Source organism: Hibiscus syriacus, unplaced genomic scaffold (assembly GCF_006381635.1).
Source record: "Hibiscus syriacus cultivar Baekdansim isolate YM2019G1 unplaced genomic scaffold, ASM638163v2 tig00110694_pilon, whole genome shotgun sequence".
Taxonomy (NCBI): Eukaryota; Viridiplantae; Streptophyta; class Magnoliopsida; order Malvales; family Malvaceae; genus Hibiscus; species Hibiscus syriacus.
This window is the reverse complement of record NW_024062828.1, coordinates 828,464-843,766: the sequence shown is the minus strand read 5'-3', so window position 1 is coordinate 843,766 and position 15,303 is coordinate 828,464. Positions and strand designations below refer to the sequence as shown.

At 34.3% G+C, this 15,303-nt stretch overlaps 3 protein-coding genes across 5 annotated transcripts; 2 read left to right on the top strand and 1 right to left on the bottom strand.

Annotated features, from left to right (window-relative positions):
* The first annotated feature begins 394 nt into the window (after window positions 1-394).
* On the top strand, window positions 395-1,670 carry LOC120138524. Of its 2 annotated transcripts, none has more exons than XM_039153975.1 (2): window positions 395-504; window positions 748-1,670. In XM_039153975.1, exon 2 carries the CDS (start codon window positions 758-760, stop codon window positions 1,637-1,639), a length of 882 nt encoding a protein of 293 aa, XP_039009906.1. In that variant the 5' UTR covers window positions 395-504; window positions 748-757; the 3' UTR covers window positions 1,640-1,670. The 2 variants fall into 2 exon arrangements, with proteins under 2 accessions (XP_039009906.1, XP_039009905.1); XM_039153974.1 differs by having other exon boundaries at window positions 421-506; window positions 735-1,670.
* On the top strand, window positions 1,596-3,613 carry LOC120138523. The gene is made up of 2 exons (XM_039153973.1): window positions 1,596-2,826; window positions 2,863-3,613. Exons 1-2 carry the CDS (start codon window positions 1,738-1,740, stop codon window positions 3,556-3,558), a joined length of 1,785 nt encoding a protein of 594 aa, XP_039009904.1. The 5' UTR covers window positions 1,596-1,737; the 3' UTR covers window positions 3,559-3,613.
* A 465-nt stretch (window positions 3,614-4,078) lies between these two features.
* On the bottom strand, window positions 4,079-14,767 carry LOC120138521 (universal stress protein A-like protein). Of its 2 annotated transcripts, XM_039153971.1 has the most exons (5): window positions 14,757-14,767; window positions 5,333-5,536; window positions 4,591-4,712; window positions 4,301-4,419; window positions 4,079-4,223 (listed from the first exon to the last, which is right to left on the bottom strand). In XM_039153971.1, exons 2-5 carry the CDS (start codon window positions 5,517-5,519, stop codon window positions 4,115-4,117), a joined length of 537 nt encoding a protein of 178 aa, XP_039009902.1. In that variant the 5' UTR covers window positions 5,520-5,536; window positions 14,757-14,767; the 3' UTR covers window positions 4,079-4,114. The 2 variants fall into 2 exon arrangements, with proteins under 2 accessions (XP_039009902.1, XP_039009901.1); XM_039153970.1 differs by lacking the exon at window positions 14,757-14,767 and having other exon boundaries at window positions 5,333-5,602.
* Window positions 14,768-15,303: the final 536 nt, after the last annotated feature.

Sequence of the window (15,303 nt, the reverse complement as noted above, 5' to 3'; positions counted from 1 at the left end):
TTATTAGCAATGGATGTTATTAGTATATACATATAGTTTGAGATGAAATTAAAATATTCAAAAAGTTTATGGACCAATTTAGAATGATTGCCATAGTTTGGGAGTAAAATTGAAATGTTCAAAAGTTTAAAGACTAATTTAAAATTATAGTCATAGTTTATAAATAAAATTAGAATATTAAAAAATTTAAAGACCAATTAAATTAAATTTCATACTTTAAACACATAATGCAATTAACTCGCTTAAATAAGTAATCATTTTCAAAGCCATTTAATCACTTATAACTTATTTCCATAAGAGCTACGAAATTAATTTTGTTGAAGGTTGCCTACCTCATCGCAGGCGTTAAATGCCACGTGTCAAACATCCGTAAAAAGAGGTCTCCCTCACTTCCCGACTGTACGACCTTCGTCTTAAAATTCCAGGCCAAAACCTCTAGTGGTAAATCCCCAATCCTCAAATTTATTTACAAAAGAACCCCTTACTGTTCTCCTTCATCTTCAGGTACTTCTCCTTTATTTCTGTTTTCATTTCTTTAGTTCTTTGTTTCAATTTTTCTCATATTAAATTTATAATTTGTTATTTATTTTGGATTTTATTTTCAAGTATAGGTAGGTGGTAGTGGGTATTTTGTTTACTGTTTTTTTAATAAAAAATCAATTTCTTGATTTACTTTTTCCTATATTTCAGTTGTAAAAATCTCATTTTTTGAGGTTGATTTTATTGTAAAAAAATCAATCTTTTCAGGGTAACAAATATGGAAGTTTTTGAAAAGACAACAGAAACCCTTTCTGGGGATAAGTCTTTAGACCAAGATGCTAATGAAGGCTCTAAAGCTGCTGGGTTTACTGCCGAGAATTCATGGGAAAATGGTTTTAGGGTTTCTATAAATGGAAAGGGAGGTTCTTGTATTGGTGAAGACGGTGAGGGACTTGAGGATTCTGAAATGAATGGGGTTTCTTCTTTGTTACAAATGAAAGGAAGTGATAGGAACATTGATGTTAATGGTGGAAGGAGTGAGAGTGGTGAAGGGTTTGACACTCTTTTAGGTGCCGTTGATCAAAGTAAAGAAATTGATGTTGAAAATGTATTGCCAAATGGTGACCATGACGGTGAAACCGTGAAATTCGAAGAGAAAGATGATGGTGGTAAGATGGTAATGAATGAATTAGATGACGCCTATGATGGTGGTGGTGGGTTTTCTTCTGGTTATTTTGTATGGGGTAAGATTAAGAATCATCCATGGTGGCCGGGACAGGTTTATGATCCGACCGATGCGTCGGATTATGCGGTGAAGATTAGACAGAAGGGAAGACTCCTTGTTGCGTACTTCGGTGATAGTTCATTTGCGTGGTGCCATCCATCTCAATTGAAGCCTTTCGAAGAGAATTTTCAGGACATGTCGAAGTTGAGTAGCTCTAAGAACTTTGTCAATGCTGTATGGACTTCCGTTGATGAAATTGGAAGACTTGTGGAGTCGAAAATGACTTGCTCGTGTGTTCCAAAGGAGAATTGTGTCGGACTGGACCGGCCTCTGGCAGAGAATGCTGGGATAAAGGAAGGAGTTCTTGTTCCTGAAGGTGGAATTGAAAGGTTTCAGTTGGTCTCTTTGAGCCCAAAGAAGTTCTTGGTAAATTGAAACAAGTTTCACAGGCTCTTTCAACCAGTAATTTGCTTGAATGTGCAGTGTTGAAGGGTTGGCTTTCGGCTTATAATCGATCAATAGGGTGCCCTCGAATGCCGATGGACCATGAACTGCTGTTGATTCCGGACACTGAAGAAAATGTTAGAACTCTTGAGGTGGATATGGGTGATTATAGTGAGGAAGTGGAAAACCCAATCACTAGGCCAGTGGAAAAAGATTGGGTTTCTTCTTCGTCTGGTCTGAAATTTGGCCAAGGGAGTCGGACTTACTCAAGGAATTCGGAGATTACAGAGGATGTAATGCATCACAGGAGGAAACAGAAAAGCATTGCTGAAATCTTAAAAGCTGATACAGGTGTTCAGGCTCATAAGGTAACAAAGTCCATTGAACAAGCTTCCCTTTCTCGTAGGAAAAAGACGAAAGGCGATGATAAAGCTAATGTTGATGGTGGCAGTAATTCGAGCATTCTACCAAGAAAGGGGAAGCAAACTGAGCTTTCAGGATCTCATGCTGAAACTGATGTCATTGGAGCCAAGGATGAAACGGATAAGGGTTATTCATCAAGAGGAAGGAAAATGAAGAGCAAACAAGCAAGCGATAATAACGGTGATGATTTGGGCAAAGAAGATACTAATACTGTCTCGGCTAAAAGGAAAGAAGATACTAATACTGTCATTGGAGCAATCAGTAGGAATGACACTTTTCCGAGAGAAAAGAAGAAAAGCAAGTACTTGTCTCCTCCTTACACTAGTTCAACTGGGAAGCTGAGGAAATCAGTCATAGAAGATGAGTCCGTAGAGGCTTCCAGTGACACCCGATCCAGAGAGACGATGACTAAAGCTACTGGTAATCCTGCTATCAGTGAAAGGAATGAACTCCTTGAAGAAGTTCATTCAGAGCAAGAAGCATCGACTGAATCAAAATCTCTCACACCAAAACTGTACCTTGACCGGATAACTGAACTGGCAAAAGCTGAAACTCCTGCCGATCAAGTTCTAGTTGCAGTCCGTTCTATAGCTCTTAGTCTACAATACCAAAGGAAAAACAGCTCTTTCGAACTTATTCTGGAGTTTTTATCTGTATTCAGAAGCTCAGTTTACCGAGATGGATCTGACTACAAAATGTATAATCAGTTCCAACAACATAAAAAGAGAAAATCTCCAGACTATTCGACTGTGTCATCAGGAAAAGACCGATCTATGGCTGGTCAGGTTCCCTCTGGACATAAATCCCATAAGAAAAAGGTTGGAAAGAATGAAGAAACAAAGATGGATCAATCCAAACCTGCGGAAGCTACCTGGGCATCACTGAAGAAAGCCCAGAAACCAAAGCCATATAAACCTAAACCGAAGCAAACTGTCATGGCTGCAGTTTTGAAGAAAAATGATAAGGAAGCTGATGAAAATAATCTACCTGCTGCCCTCTTTGTGACATTCGGCCCCGGATGCTCATTACCTACAAAGGACGACCTTATCCGAATATACAGCAGGTATGGACCACTGGATATGGAGGACACCAATATGTTCTACAATAATTTCTGTGCTCGTGTTGTCTTCTTAAGAACCTCTGACGCTGAAGAAGCCTTCAGCAGCTCACAAAACGATAGTCCTTTCGGATCTGCCAATGTCAGTTTCCGGCTTCGACTTAACGTGGCTGCGTTAGCTCAAAACCAGAAGGAAATACCGAGTTCCAAAAACTCTTCTCCTCTAGTGAAGGATGGAACCGAAAGATCAACCAAGTCATCGGCTCCTGGAAATTCGCAGCTTAAACACATCAAGCAGAAGCTCGAGATGCTGACATTGATGCTGGAGACATCAGATGAGAAGATGTCATCAGACACCAAGTCCAAAATACAAAGCGAGATAAAAGGGCTCTTGGATGTGGTAAACACAATGGTTGAATCGTCAACTTAAGCAAAAATGACTTCAGTTTTAGGATGTATGGGATCTGTAGAAGCTTATGTTACATACGTGGTGTTAGGATCTTGTATGTAGGATAGTATACTTAATAGTTGCCATTTGCATTTGTTGAAATCACCACATGCTACAGAGCATAAACTGTCGTTAGTTGAATTACGTTTTCATGGATACAAATTCTTGTACTTTTTGAGGAGAATGGAATCAGATTTTTCTTTTAGATGTTGATTCTTTTTAGAATGTGTTGGATTGTGTATAACTTTTGAAATACCACATTACATTCTATACGTAAAAAGGTAATTCGGAAAACAAATGACATCCATAATTGCTTTTAAAAAACTTCCATATGGTCTAGTAATTTGGCAAGTAATTCAACCAAACATCTCATATGAAAGGCGGTCCTTTTGCATACAACAAACGCATCCACATCAACGTATTTTGCCCAAAACAAAAGCAAACTGTTTCTCATCGTACCAACATATCAAATAGGAACAACTTTTAAGTCTATTAACAGAATGTTCAAAGCAACAAATAGTGGGGTGCTGAAATAGAGTCAGTCATCTACTGGATCTTGAGGAGTTTCATCTGATCTACGCTTAATTGTTACAACAGGGCACTCAGCATGCTTCACGCAGAACTCACTCACCGTTCCAACAAAAACCCTGGCATAGCAAATATAAATCAACCCACAAGTTCAAGGAAAAAATCAAAGACTGGAGGCATCGGGTACTAAGCATACCGTTGGAAAGGACCGAGTCCTCTGCTACCCAGAACAAGAAGATCCGGTTGGATCCTCTTCACCTCATGGCAGATAACTTCCTTTGGATCACCTTTCTTGATCCATGATTCACAAGCAACCTACAATCAGAAAAATCTATTATCTGGGGAAAGAAACCACAAGTAAAATGCAGTTTTCAACTGAAAATAATAATTTATTGAAGAATTAACATTACCCCAATCTCATGACGCCTCGAGTAAAAATGAATCTTTTTATTGAAAAATGATAATTTCTTGAAGAATGAACATTACCCCTATTTCATGGCACCTAGTGACAAAGAATTCAAGCAGATGAAGCCCTCTAGCCCTGTCCCTGTTCTTCATGCTCTTAAAATCATCAGGAGAGGCATATATGCTGTCCATGTCATCGAAACCTTGCATAAAAACAAAAAGAAAGAAGTAGCACATCACATTAAATAGCTTCAGTTGATTTTATGACACTCGAAGCTCAACAATAAAGCATACGAAATTTGACACTCGAGGCCAGTTTTTCCATAGGAATCATGTTTCAGACTCAAAGCTTAAAACATTTGAAGCTAGGCATGCCATTGTGGTACATAAACAGTGCATCTAAAAGGCTAGGGGTCAAATTCAAGAAAATCCAATCAATTCTAATTATCCAACCAATTTTGAAAAGAAAATGCCTTTTCAAAGGTATACATTTACATCATTATTTAATAAAAAACCCTTTAGTTTCAATTACGTTGACAGTGAACTTGCTGATTTTCTATTTCTTAGTAACCAAACAGATAATTTTCTTAGCGACCAAACAGCATAACAAACTATTCAAGAAATAATAAGTCAAATTAACATTTCTTAACCTAAAAGAGCAGAAAACCAAAGTAATTTCAAATTCAAGCCGCGAATCAACAATCGCAGCCTCACACACTCAACAAACCCTAACCAACAGTAACCACACGTGTACAGAAATCTCATCATGTAAAGTTCACTACAAAAACATATTAGGAGAGAAAAAAAGGAGAAAGAGAGAAACCATCTTCGTCGGGAACTTGAACGTGGAGGAAGAGAAGCTTAAAACCGGAAGCGTTCGATCGAACGATCTTCTGAAGGGTCCACTCGAAAGCTCCTCTGCTACTTATCGAAGCGTGAGGGTAGCCTCTGATGGTAGACTCGTTCACAGCCAACATTATCCGAGTTACATGTGCCTCACTTGTAGCCATCTTAACTCACCGAGTCACTCAAATCAGTTACTCGGTAACAGCTTTATTGTCACTCTGAATAAGCTTTGCGAACTCTCTAGTTTCTCGAGACGCGAAATATGCTAATGTGAGGGTGCGCAGATGAAGGGTACGACAATAATAGTAAAAAAAACAAGTGGGTTTGCTATTGTGCACCTTTGCGGTTATAATCCAGCGCGGCATATTTGAAGGGGTGGCATCACCTGCCCGAAAATGGCGTGCCGCAGTTGTTGTCTTTTTTGGGCTTTTATTTTTAGGCTTAATGGAAAATAGTATCCCAAATTAATCCTAAAGATAATTTTAAGTGTTTAAAGTCATGGTTTTCAGAATTGGACCGGTTAGTGAACCGATCATGCTATCAGTTTATGGTTCAATCGGTCTAATTGATCCAACCGATCGAAAAAATGGACGACGTTATAATTATTTAAAAAATTAAATAAAAATACCAAAAATATTTAATAAAAAATAATTTTTTATATCACAAGTCATAACATATATAAGTTAAAAACCATAAAATCAAGTAAAACAAAATGATTCAAATTAACTACAACATAATATTTAAGGTAAAACATATTAAATAATAAATATAATTATATAACTATAATTAAAAAATAAATTTGGGGTTAAAAAAATCATAACAAAATGATATTGTTTGGTTTGATTTTTTTAAAAACAATCCCACATGGCTAAGAAACATAGAAGAGCATCCCAAAAGTCTAAAGAGAAAATATGAGAACAAAACAATCTCACATTGCTAAGAATTATAGAAGCGCATCACAACTAACTTCTATAAATAATAGAGGTAATTTGGCATTCAAAATCATGGAGCCTTTTGGTGAGCATTGAGTGAACTATTCTTTCACTTCAATCAAGCTCGAATTTTAGGCTTCAATCGAGCTTCTAATTTTTTTTTGAGTTCAAGTTTCAATATTATATTTCGAGTTTGAGTTGAACTTGATAATTTTTAGCTTGTGAGTTTGAGTTGAGTTGAGCTTACTTTTAAAGTTTTCAAGTTCGAGTCGAGCTCAGCAATACTCGAGTTCGACTTGGCTCGTTTAACAAACGACGTTGTTTGGTTTAATTTAAAAAAAAAACAAAAATCCCGATTTTTTCTGATTTTTTCCGGTTTTCAGCCGGTCCGGTTCGAATGGTTCAGCGGTTCTGGCCGGTTCACTAATAGCGGTTCAACCGGTTTAGATTAAACCGAACTAAGCAACGGTTTCCGGTTGAACCAGCCGATCCGGTCCGGTTTTCAAAACAAAGTTTAAAGTGTTTTCCGTTAAAATATGTGTCTAATTTTTTTTTGTTATATATTTAGGTATCTAATATTTTTTACATTATATTTTAGGTATTTGACTGTAACAACCATTAAATTCGACTGTTAAGTGACACGTTTTGATTTTTATAGAATTTAAAAAGTTTATTTTTCTAAAAAAAAACAATTAATTTTTTTTAAAAAAAAACTCATTTTCCTGAAATTATAAAAAAACAAATTTCCTTAAAATCCTAATTTCAGATCGAAATTCTAATGCAATGAGACCGACTGAACACTCAACTATCGGAAATCTTTCTCTAGCCTTTAATTTTAGTGACCAATTGACGATTACAGCATGAAGAACCTCTTTAATCGATTGCAAAATCTTGTTTTTACACGCCTGTTGGGTGTTTGATTGGTCGCAAAAATAAGGAGTTTCAATCGTTGATGGTTAGCTAGTCGAAAAGCGTTGGGTATTCAGTTGGCATTGATGGCGGCCGATGGTGTTAAAGGATTGAAATTAATATTTTTTTTTAGATTTTGGGTTTTTATGATTTTAGAAAATATTGTAGTTTCTTTAAAAATAAAATTTAATTTTAAGTATTTTTTAAATAAAATTGTATATGTCTGACACGTGTCACTTAACGTCAAATTTAACAGCCGTTGCACTCTAGGCAACTAAAAATATAACTTCGGAAATGTTAGACACGTTAAGTATAACGAATAAAACTTTAGGCACCTATTTGTACCTTAGTTCATTCCTACTCGTACCCACATTAACTTGTTCCGTCTATATTCTATTTCAACTTTTAGTTTATTTTTATTGTGATTGTATCATCAGAAACTAAATTTTTTTTTGATGAAAATGAAAATTAGTTTTCATTCATATAAGAAGAATACAAGATGAGTTAGATGTTCTAACCTCTATAACTCATTAACTAACTAACTACCATAATAATAGAATATCGAGCAATGGCAGTTATTCTTATGAATTGATTTGGCTTTCAAGATCCTTATCGGTAACCAAGCGGCTCTATGTCAATTGGTAGATGTTTTTACAAAGGCTCTATGTCCTCTCATGTATCGATTCTTTGAGACTTATCTATGTTCATGCAGTCCCATCTTAAGAAGGTATTACGATATATTAACTATTAGTGTAATTAATCAATTTGTATTACTTATCCAAAACTTTAAATATTAATTAAATAAGATCATCATTCTTTCTAATTTTAAAATTTAAATACTTAACAAAACAAACAACAATGTTTAATTATACCTCCCCTTAAATGTTGCAAAAAATCCACAAACCGAATACTTTAAATCTCACAAAAATCCTCAAAACCAATATGTTAAGAAAACTTTTATATGAATTTCTTGCCTACCAATGAACCCCTATCGGAATATATGTTTTCTCATTGCCTCCTCTATCCATTAATTGAATTGGAGTGGTAGTCGTCAGTGACGATGATCAGCGACGGTAATGGGAGTTTGGAATTAAGGGTTTAAGGAGTTTGATTTTTTTTTTGGTATTTTAGAAAAATGAGTTTTTTTTATAAATAAGAATACTTTTAAGTACTTAATTACGATGCATTATGTACTTAATTACGTCACGGCTTGATGTATCTCAGCATTTTCGTTTCAACCCTGAAAAAAGAACAGTCGAAGATATATTTGTCAATTAAAGTAACGAGAACCAAGGCCCATACCAAATCACGTTTTGCCTATAAATGTCTAAAAACAACCTCTTAACTTATCTGAAATCAAATCTCATACTCTGTATATTTCCTAATTTTTTTTATAAATTCTAAATCTAATTCTAATCTTACTTAAAAGAAAAGATAATAAGAACTCTAAAGAAAGAAATGTGAGTGATTTTAATGGTCTAGAACTCGTGACCTTAAAGAAATAAAAAAAAATATGAGCAACATGACCAATTAGCCAAATGTGTTTACTCATTTATTTTCTAATTGTTAATTGCAATTATTGCGATACAATAATATGGTTAAATTGGAGATGTATTAATTGGTCAAGTGGTTAAGAATATTTATATTGTCTCACCTTATGTGGATTCGAACCTTGACATTGCACATTAACAATGTAAATATCTCTCCACTTAATAAAAAATATTAAAAATTACATAAAAATTGTTACAATTTTAGAGTTCGTGTCGATTTTATTATTGAATTTTAAAATATTTCAGTTTTTATCGAACTTTCAATTTGATTTTAATGCAAGCATTGAGTCCATACATTAATAGTTGGATGATGTGAAAGTTTGGTATTATCATATGTTGATGTGAAAGTAATTTTTTTTAATCTCATTTCATTTAAAGTTTTTCACCTATTTTCAGCTGTTGTTAAAAATCACCATTCTTCGGCATCTTTTACGTCCACCCTAGATATCAATGAATTCATCTCATCGTCATGTCACTTCATAAGTTTATATTGTCCTAAAACCTCTTTAAAATTCACCAAATTAAGCACAAACCCCATCATTTTAGGAAGATTTATCCAAAAATCCAAAAGGTGAGAAATAATCTTTTCAAGAAGATGAACATCATACATCAAAATTAATCTCATCAGACAATCATCAGAGGAGATGAGTATTAGAACATTAAACAGTTAGATTGATTTCTATTGATTTTGGATGGATTTCAAGGAAAACCAATATGAGGAGAAAAAAATGTGTGAAATGCAAACAATTTGATATCGGTTGTGCTGTGAATGATGACAAGTAACAGAGGTGATTGACCAACAACGGTAGCTAGAGTAGTTGAAATTGTCTGTGGGGACCAAAATGATAAGCAAACTAAAATATAATGTCTAAAAATAAATATTTTAAAGCTTAGTGACAAAATTGATATACAAACTAAAATTCACAGAAAAAAACTACCATGTCATCACGTCAATAATGATTTAATGGTTTAGTGATTATATTGAAGCCAAAACTAATTTAGTGCTAAAATTAAAGGATTTTAAAATTTAGTGGTAAAATTGATACAAACCCTAAAGATTACTAGCATTTGGAGTAGTTTCCCCTTAAAAATATATTAATAGATATCAAGTTGACTTAAATAATAACTTTTATAATGATAAAAAGTATTCTATTTTCAGGACTAATATACATTTTGGTACCTTGACTTGGCTGTGAGTTTAATTTAGTATCTATATTTTTAATCTAATAGGTACTTGAGTTTGGTTTGAAGGTTTAGTTTTGGTACATAAACTTTCTTTTGGTCTAATTAGGTACCCAAATTGTTTTCTTATTCAAATTGATATCTAAACTTGGTTTCTTGGTTCAAATTAATTAAAAATCGTAAGTACTTGTTTGAACAAAAAATTCAAGTTCAAGTATCAACTTGAACCAAAATGTTAAATTCAGGTATCTACTTAAACCAAAAATGTTTAGATGCCAAATTGAACTTTGAACCCAAGTTCAAGTACCTATCTGGAAAAACAATTAGGTGTCAAATTGAACATTGAAGCCAAATGCAAGTATCTAACTAGACCAAAACAATTAGGTACCAAATTGAACATGTCATTCATGTTGAGTTTTGAATTGTCGACACCTTTTTTCGCCCGAGCGGGGAAGACCGATACCGACTCAGGGGTTCTCTCTTTGAAAAGAATTTTCGAAATGTGAGGAGCCGCCACCAATCATTTAAGGTGCGATTGGGACACAATAAAAATCGGGTGATTTTTAATAAAACATTTTATTTTTATCAAAATACCGAGTTTTAAGGTATGCGCAAATCCATAAATCAGGTTTGGGAGTCAGTAACGTGTGGGGAAGGATTAGCACCCCCACAAGCACCCAAAAATTGGTACCTAGTTGATTACCCTATATTTAAAATTGAAAATTTTGAGTTTGATCTTTATTTAATTTGAAAATCATTACGAATGCAAAGTTAAAAAGCGTATCCGTTTATTGAGACCGATAACATTCACTCCCAAGCATAAATGCGGGAGATTAACTATTGTGCCTAATAACCGGGCATTGCCTTAATTTAAGAAAACATGATGTGGTTTTGTTGACCTATTTCGAGAATCGCCAGCAGTCACCCCCTGAGCATACTTGCGGGAGATATACCATTAACTCCTTAATAAGTGAAAATTGCCTTAGGTTTAAAAATAAAATGCAATCAAACAAATTTTTATTAATCCTAATTAACTAAGGGTAGATTAAGGCTTCATTTATCTTAAAGTGTCAAATTATGAAAATTAAGGAACCTAGGGGATTAAACCTAAATGTAGGCTCTAATATTAACCCTATTTGATTTTTTAAAACAGTTATTGAATCGAATAACTGAGATGGTCCCTCGAGCATTTACGCGAAGGCTGACTCAGATTATTCCCTAAATTAAGAGGACTATATTGAAATCTAACTAAAAGTAGAGGATTTATTTAACTTATTTAATTATGTCAATATTAAAGCTCTAATCGAAGTTCGAGAACTAAAAGGGTCAAGGTCTAAAATACCGAGCTCTAAGAGACTAAAAGTTTAAGGACCTAAATCAATAATTTCTAAAGTTTTTGGACTAATTAAAAAACATAATTACTATCTAAATTATTAAACCTAAAGTATTTTTTAGAAAATATTAATATTTAATAGATTTTAAAAGTCGAGCAATCGATTCAAGTAATAGAACATCTAAAGCGAAAATTCGACTCGAATTGCTCTCTAATTAAACTAGAGTGTTGTCCTAATTTCTAAGCTTGATTCAAATGTTAATCTAATTTAAAACTAAATCTAAGAATTTAACTATGAAATATTGAAACATTTAATAAACCTAATTTAAAAAATAAAATAACAAATAATAAAAAATAACAACAACATAAAATAAAAATAAATTAAACCTAAATACAGGGACCTAATTGCATAAATATATAACTGTTAAACTAAAAGGGAGTAAATTAAAAATAAATTAAAAAAAATTAAAATTCAAAGGCTAAATCAAAATAAAATAAAAATAAATAGATTAGGGACCAAAATACAAAAACAAGCGTAAACTACATGGACCTAAAGAAAATTATTCATTTTATTTTAGCCAAAAAAATAATATGTCAAATTAAAAGGATAAATTACATAACCAGTCCATTCAAATTTTAAAAAAATTAAAAGGTCACTACACATGACTAGAATGCAAAAACACAGGTAATTATTAGGGACTAAAAAGTAATTTTACCAAAAAATATAAAAAAGGCAAGAAAATGGGAAAATTACAGTTTTAAACCTTTAGGACTAGAATGCAAAAACACGCTAAAACATGAATAAAACAAAAAATAACAACGTATGCACATAAAAGGCAAAATGTCAGTTTTGGTCCCTACAAGGACCAAACTGCAAAAATACACGCAAAGTTAAGGGACCAAAGTGTTATTTTACCCAAAAGTTTTTCTATATATACCATTTATTCCTTTTTTTCATTTGCAATGTGTTTTGAAAAAAAAGGAGAATCTCTCTCGCCTGATTTCAGCAAACCCACTGTCGGCATTCGTAAACTAGCATCGACCTCTGTCCAACCGCTGCATACGATGGTCGAAATCCCCAAATTAACCCAAAACGCTCTCAAGCCCAGATCTACGCTCCTAGACACCCATCTAATCCTAGAAACCACATAAACGTCTCCTTAACAACCCAAAGCAACCCCGACCGTTCGACTTTTGGGCCTCTGACATTCGCAAGACCCCCTCCACAACTTAGTTATGACTCGGATCTACTGTTATTTCTTTTATTTATCATATTTTTGTTGTAAAAATAAACTCGATAAGTTTCGAACTAAAAAGGTTAGATCTTTTCTATTTACATCGGTTCTTCGAAAAAAAAAAGAAAACTTGTTGTTATTTTCAAAATGAAACTCAAGAGTTAATCACTTTTTTGCTGGTACTCGAAAAAAAAAAATAATAATAATAAAATAAGATAACTACTATTCAAAGTAAAAAAGGATAAAAATAAAAACCTTGAAATGTAGTTGTTGTTTATTGCTTTGAAAAAATGTTTACAGTCTTTTTTTTTCTCGAAATCCAGATAACATTACAGCGTTTAACTCACATATACCCATTTACATATGAAAAATGAAATCATTGTAGTTTGTTTATTCTTTCTTGTTTTTGCAGGGGCGTGGAGTTTGGCGTGTAGGGTTGGCTTTGGCAGTGGGATGGTGGCTATTGATTAGGAGAGTGAGAGACTACTGGGGTTAGGTTAGACCAGGTCGAGTTATGCTCTTTTGGGCTTTGGGTCGGGTTTAATTCGGGTTTGGTTTGGGGCTGGTTGGGTTTCATAGCTAGGGTCTCGGGTTTGGGTTTAATTCGGGTCTGGTTTTAGGTACTGTTTGGATCTCAGGTTGGGCTTGAGGTCTGTTTTTAAATGAGTTTGGGTATTATTTGGTTTAATTTGGGGTTTTGATTTGGATTTGGGAAAAATGGCGATTATAACTTCCCCTCTTTGCTCATTCCTATGAAACGAGAATAAATCAAATATAATAAATCACCATTTTTCATCTTGGTCTCTTATTGTCAAGTTGAGAACTCTTCGTTGGGAATGTCAATTCATTTCTTTCTGTGAAATTGTCGAGTCCTTGTTGTAAATGATGTCATCTTCCTTCGTTCTCTTGGATGAGTCTCCATCTTCACTTCTTCAAGCTATGGGTTCTTCTCTTCATGATTTTTCCACTGGAAACATTGATCCCTCGAGTGATGCGTTGCTGATTTGAAGTGTTGTGAATTGAGTAATAGGAAATGTTAACCCCTCTAGTGGGGCGTTGCTAATTTGAAGTCTTCTGAATCGAGCAATAGGAAATATTAACCCCTCTGGTGGGGCGTTGTTGATTCGAAGTGTTGTGAATCAAGCAATAGGAAATGTTGAAAACATCCTGCTCAATGGTCTTATGGATGTCCCGAAGGACTTATCATCTTGCTCGAAAGACTTATAGATGACCATAAGGATTTAAGCATCATGCTCGAAAGACTTACTGATGGCCCGAAGGACTTACGCTGATTCAAAGTGTTATGAATTGAGCAATAGGAAATATTAACCCCTCTGGTAGGGCGTTGCTGATTTGAAGTGTTGTGAATCGAGCAAAGGAAATGTTGAAAACATTCTTCCCAAAGGTCTTATGGATGGCCTGAAGGACTTATCATATTGCTCAAAAGATTTATAGATGACCAGAAAGATTTAAGCATCATGCTCGAAAGACTTACTGATGGCCCAAAGGACTTACTCATAAAAAAACCCTTGAAAAACAAGTTTAGTTTCTTAAAATCTTTCGTTTTCAGTTATCATAAAAAAACCCCTAAAAATTAGGCTTAGTTTCTTTAAAATTATTTGGAAATAATCATCAAGAAACCTTGAAAATCAGAATTAGTTTCTAAAAACTCTTTTGAAAACATCAATAAACCATTAAAAATTAGGCTTAGCTTCTTTTAAAAGTTCATTTGAAAACATCCTATCAAGGATCCTCTGAAAATCAAACCTGGTTTCTTTAAAAATTCTTTTAAAAACATCATGTCGTTTGGGTAATGTGCCCCCACATCAAAGTAATAATTCTTCTTTATTGGACTCCTCAATCCTTGAGGCTTAGCCACTTTGAACAAAAATCCCTCCATTCGAGGCTCAAATTATTCTCTTTCTTCACTTTTATCATTTCTTTGGACAATTTGTAAAACTACCTTGATACAATAAATGTGAATGCAATAAATATGTATCTAAATGTAATGCATGACTTTCTTATATGCAAAAATGTTTATAATTAATCCTCTTTTGACTTTAAAATGGAGATCTCGGTTCTCCTTCACTTGATCACTCTTGTATGGAGTCTGCTCCCAATATCAACATGGTCAAACTAATCCTCTGGAATAATCATGTCCTTCTCATCTTCTATCTTTTGTCTTGCTTCTTCAACATAATTCTAGAAGAAGTGCTTCATCTCTTGAATTCTTGTTGCGATCAGGTAGACGGTTGGGCACCTTACACGTCTTTTACTCGACTTTTCAATCAAAATTGTTTCTCAAGAGTCCTTTGCAAATTGAAGCGTGAATGGTTCAATTCAAGGTGAGCTCTTTTTGTTGTTCATCTTCGGCCATGTCACTCCAAGTGGTGATACTCTCCTTCAGGGTCCTTCTGATTTCGATTGTTATCTCCATATGATTGAGATTTTTTGGGATTGCCCCAATGCTAGACCATCAAGAGTCCATATTTGATTCTGAAAGATTTGATCCTCGTACTACTCGTTAATGATCACAAGCCATCATTTTGGGCACACAAAAGAGCTTCCATATGTCTTACTTATTCTTGTCAAAGCTTAGAGGCCTTCCCTTTCTGTGAGATCTTAAAAACATAGGGACATTTGAGGTGACTAATATTTCCCTCGACATGGATTGAGATACCAGGAAACCTTGAGGTAAGTTGTGCCCTTCCTTGTTCAGTCCGTTGCCTCATTGCTTCATCATCGCTCTTCGTTTTGGCTTGAGGCTCGTTGAGTTCAAAGACCTATTCCTGGAGGGATCGTCTTGT

Coding starts and splice junctions, on each gene's coding strand:
- LOC120138524 (XM_039153975.1), top strand. CDS start 758: ATGGAAGTTTTTGAAAAGACAACAGAAACCCTTTCTGGGGATAAGTCT.
- LOC120138523 (XM_039153973.1), top strand. CDS start 1,738: ATGCCGATGGACCATGAACTGCTGTTGATTCCGGACACTGAAGAAAAT. Junction 2,827..2,862: donor CAGACTATTCGACTGTGTCA/TCAGGAAAAGAC, acceptor GGTCAGGTTCCC/TCTGGACATAAATCCCATAA.
- LOC120138521 (XM_039153971.1), bottom strand. CDS start 5,519: ATGGCTACAAGTGAGGCACATGTAACTCGGATAATGTTGGCTGTGAAC. Junction 4,420..4,590: donor CTAGGTGCCATGAAATAGGG/GTAATGTTCATT, acceptor TTCTGATTGTAG/GTTGCTTGTGAATCATGGAT. Junction 4,224..4,300: donor GGACTCGGTCCTTTCCAACG/GTATGCTTAGTA, acceptor TTGCTATGCCAG/GGTTTTTGTTGGAACGGTGA.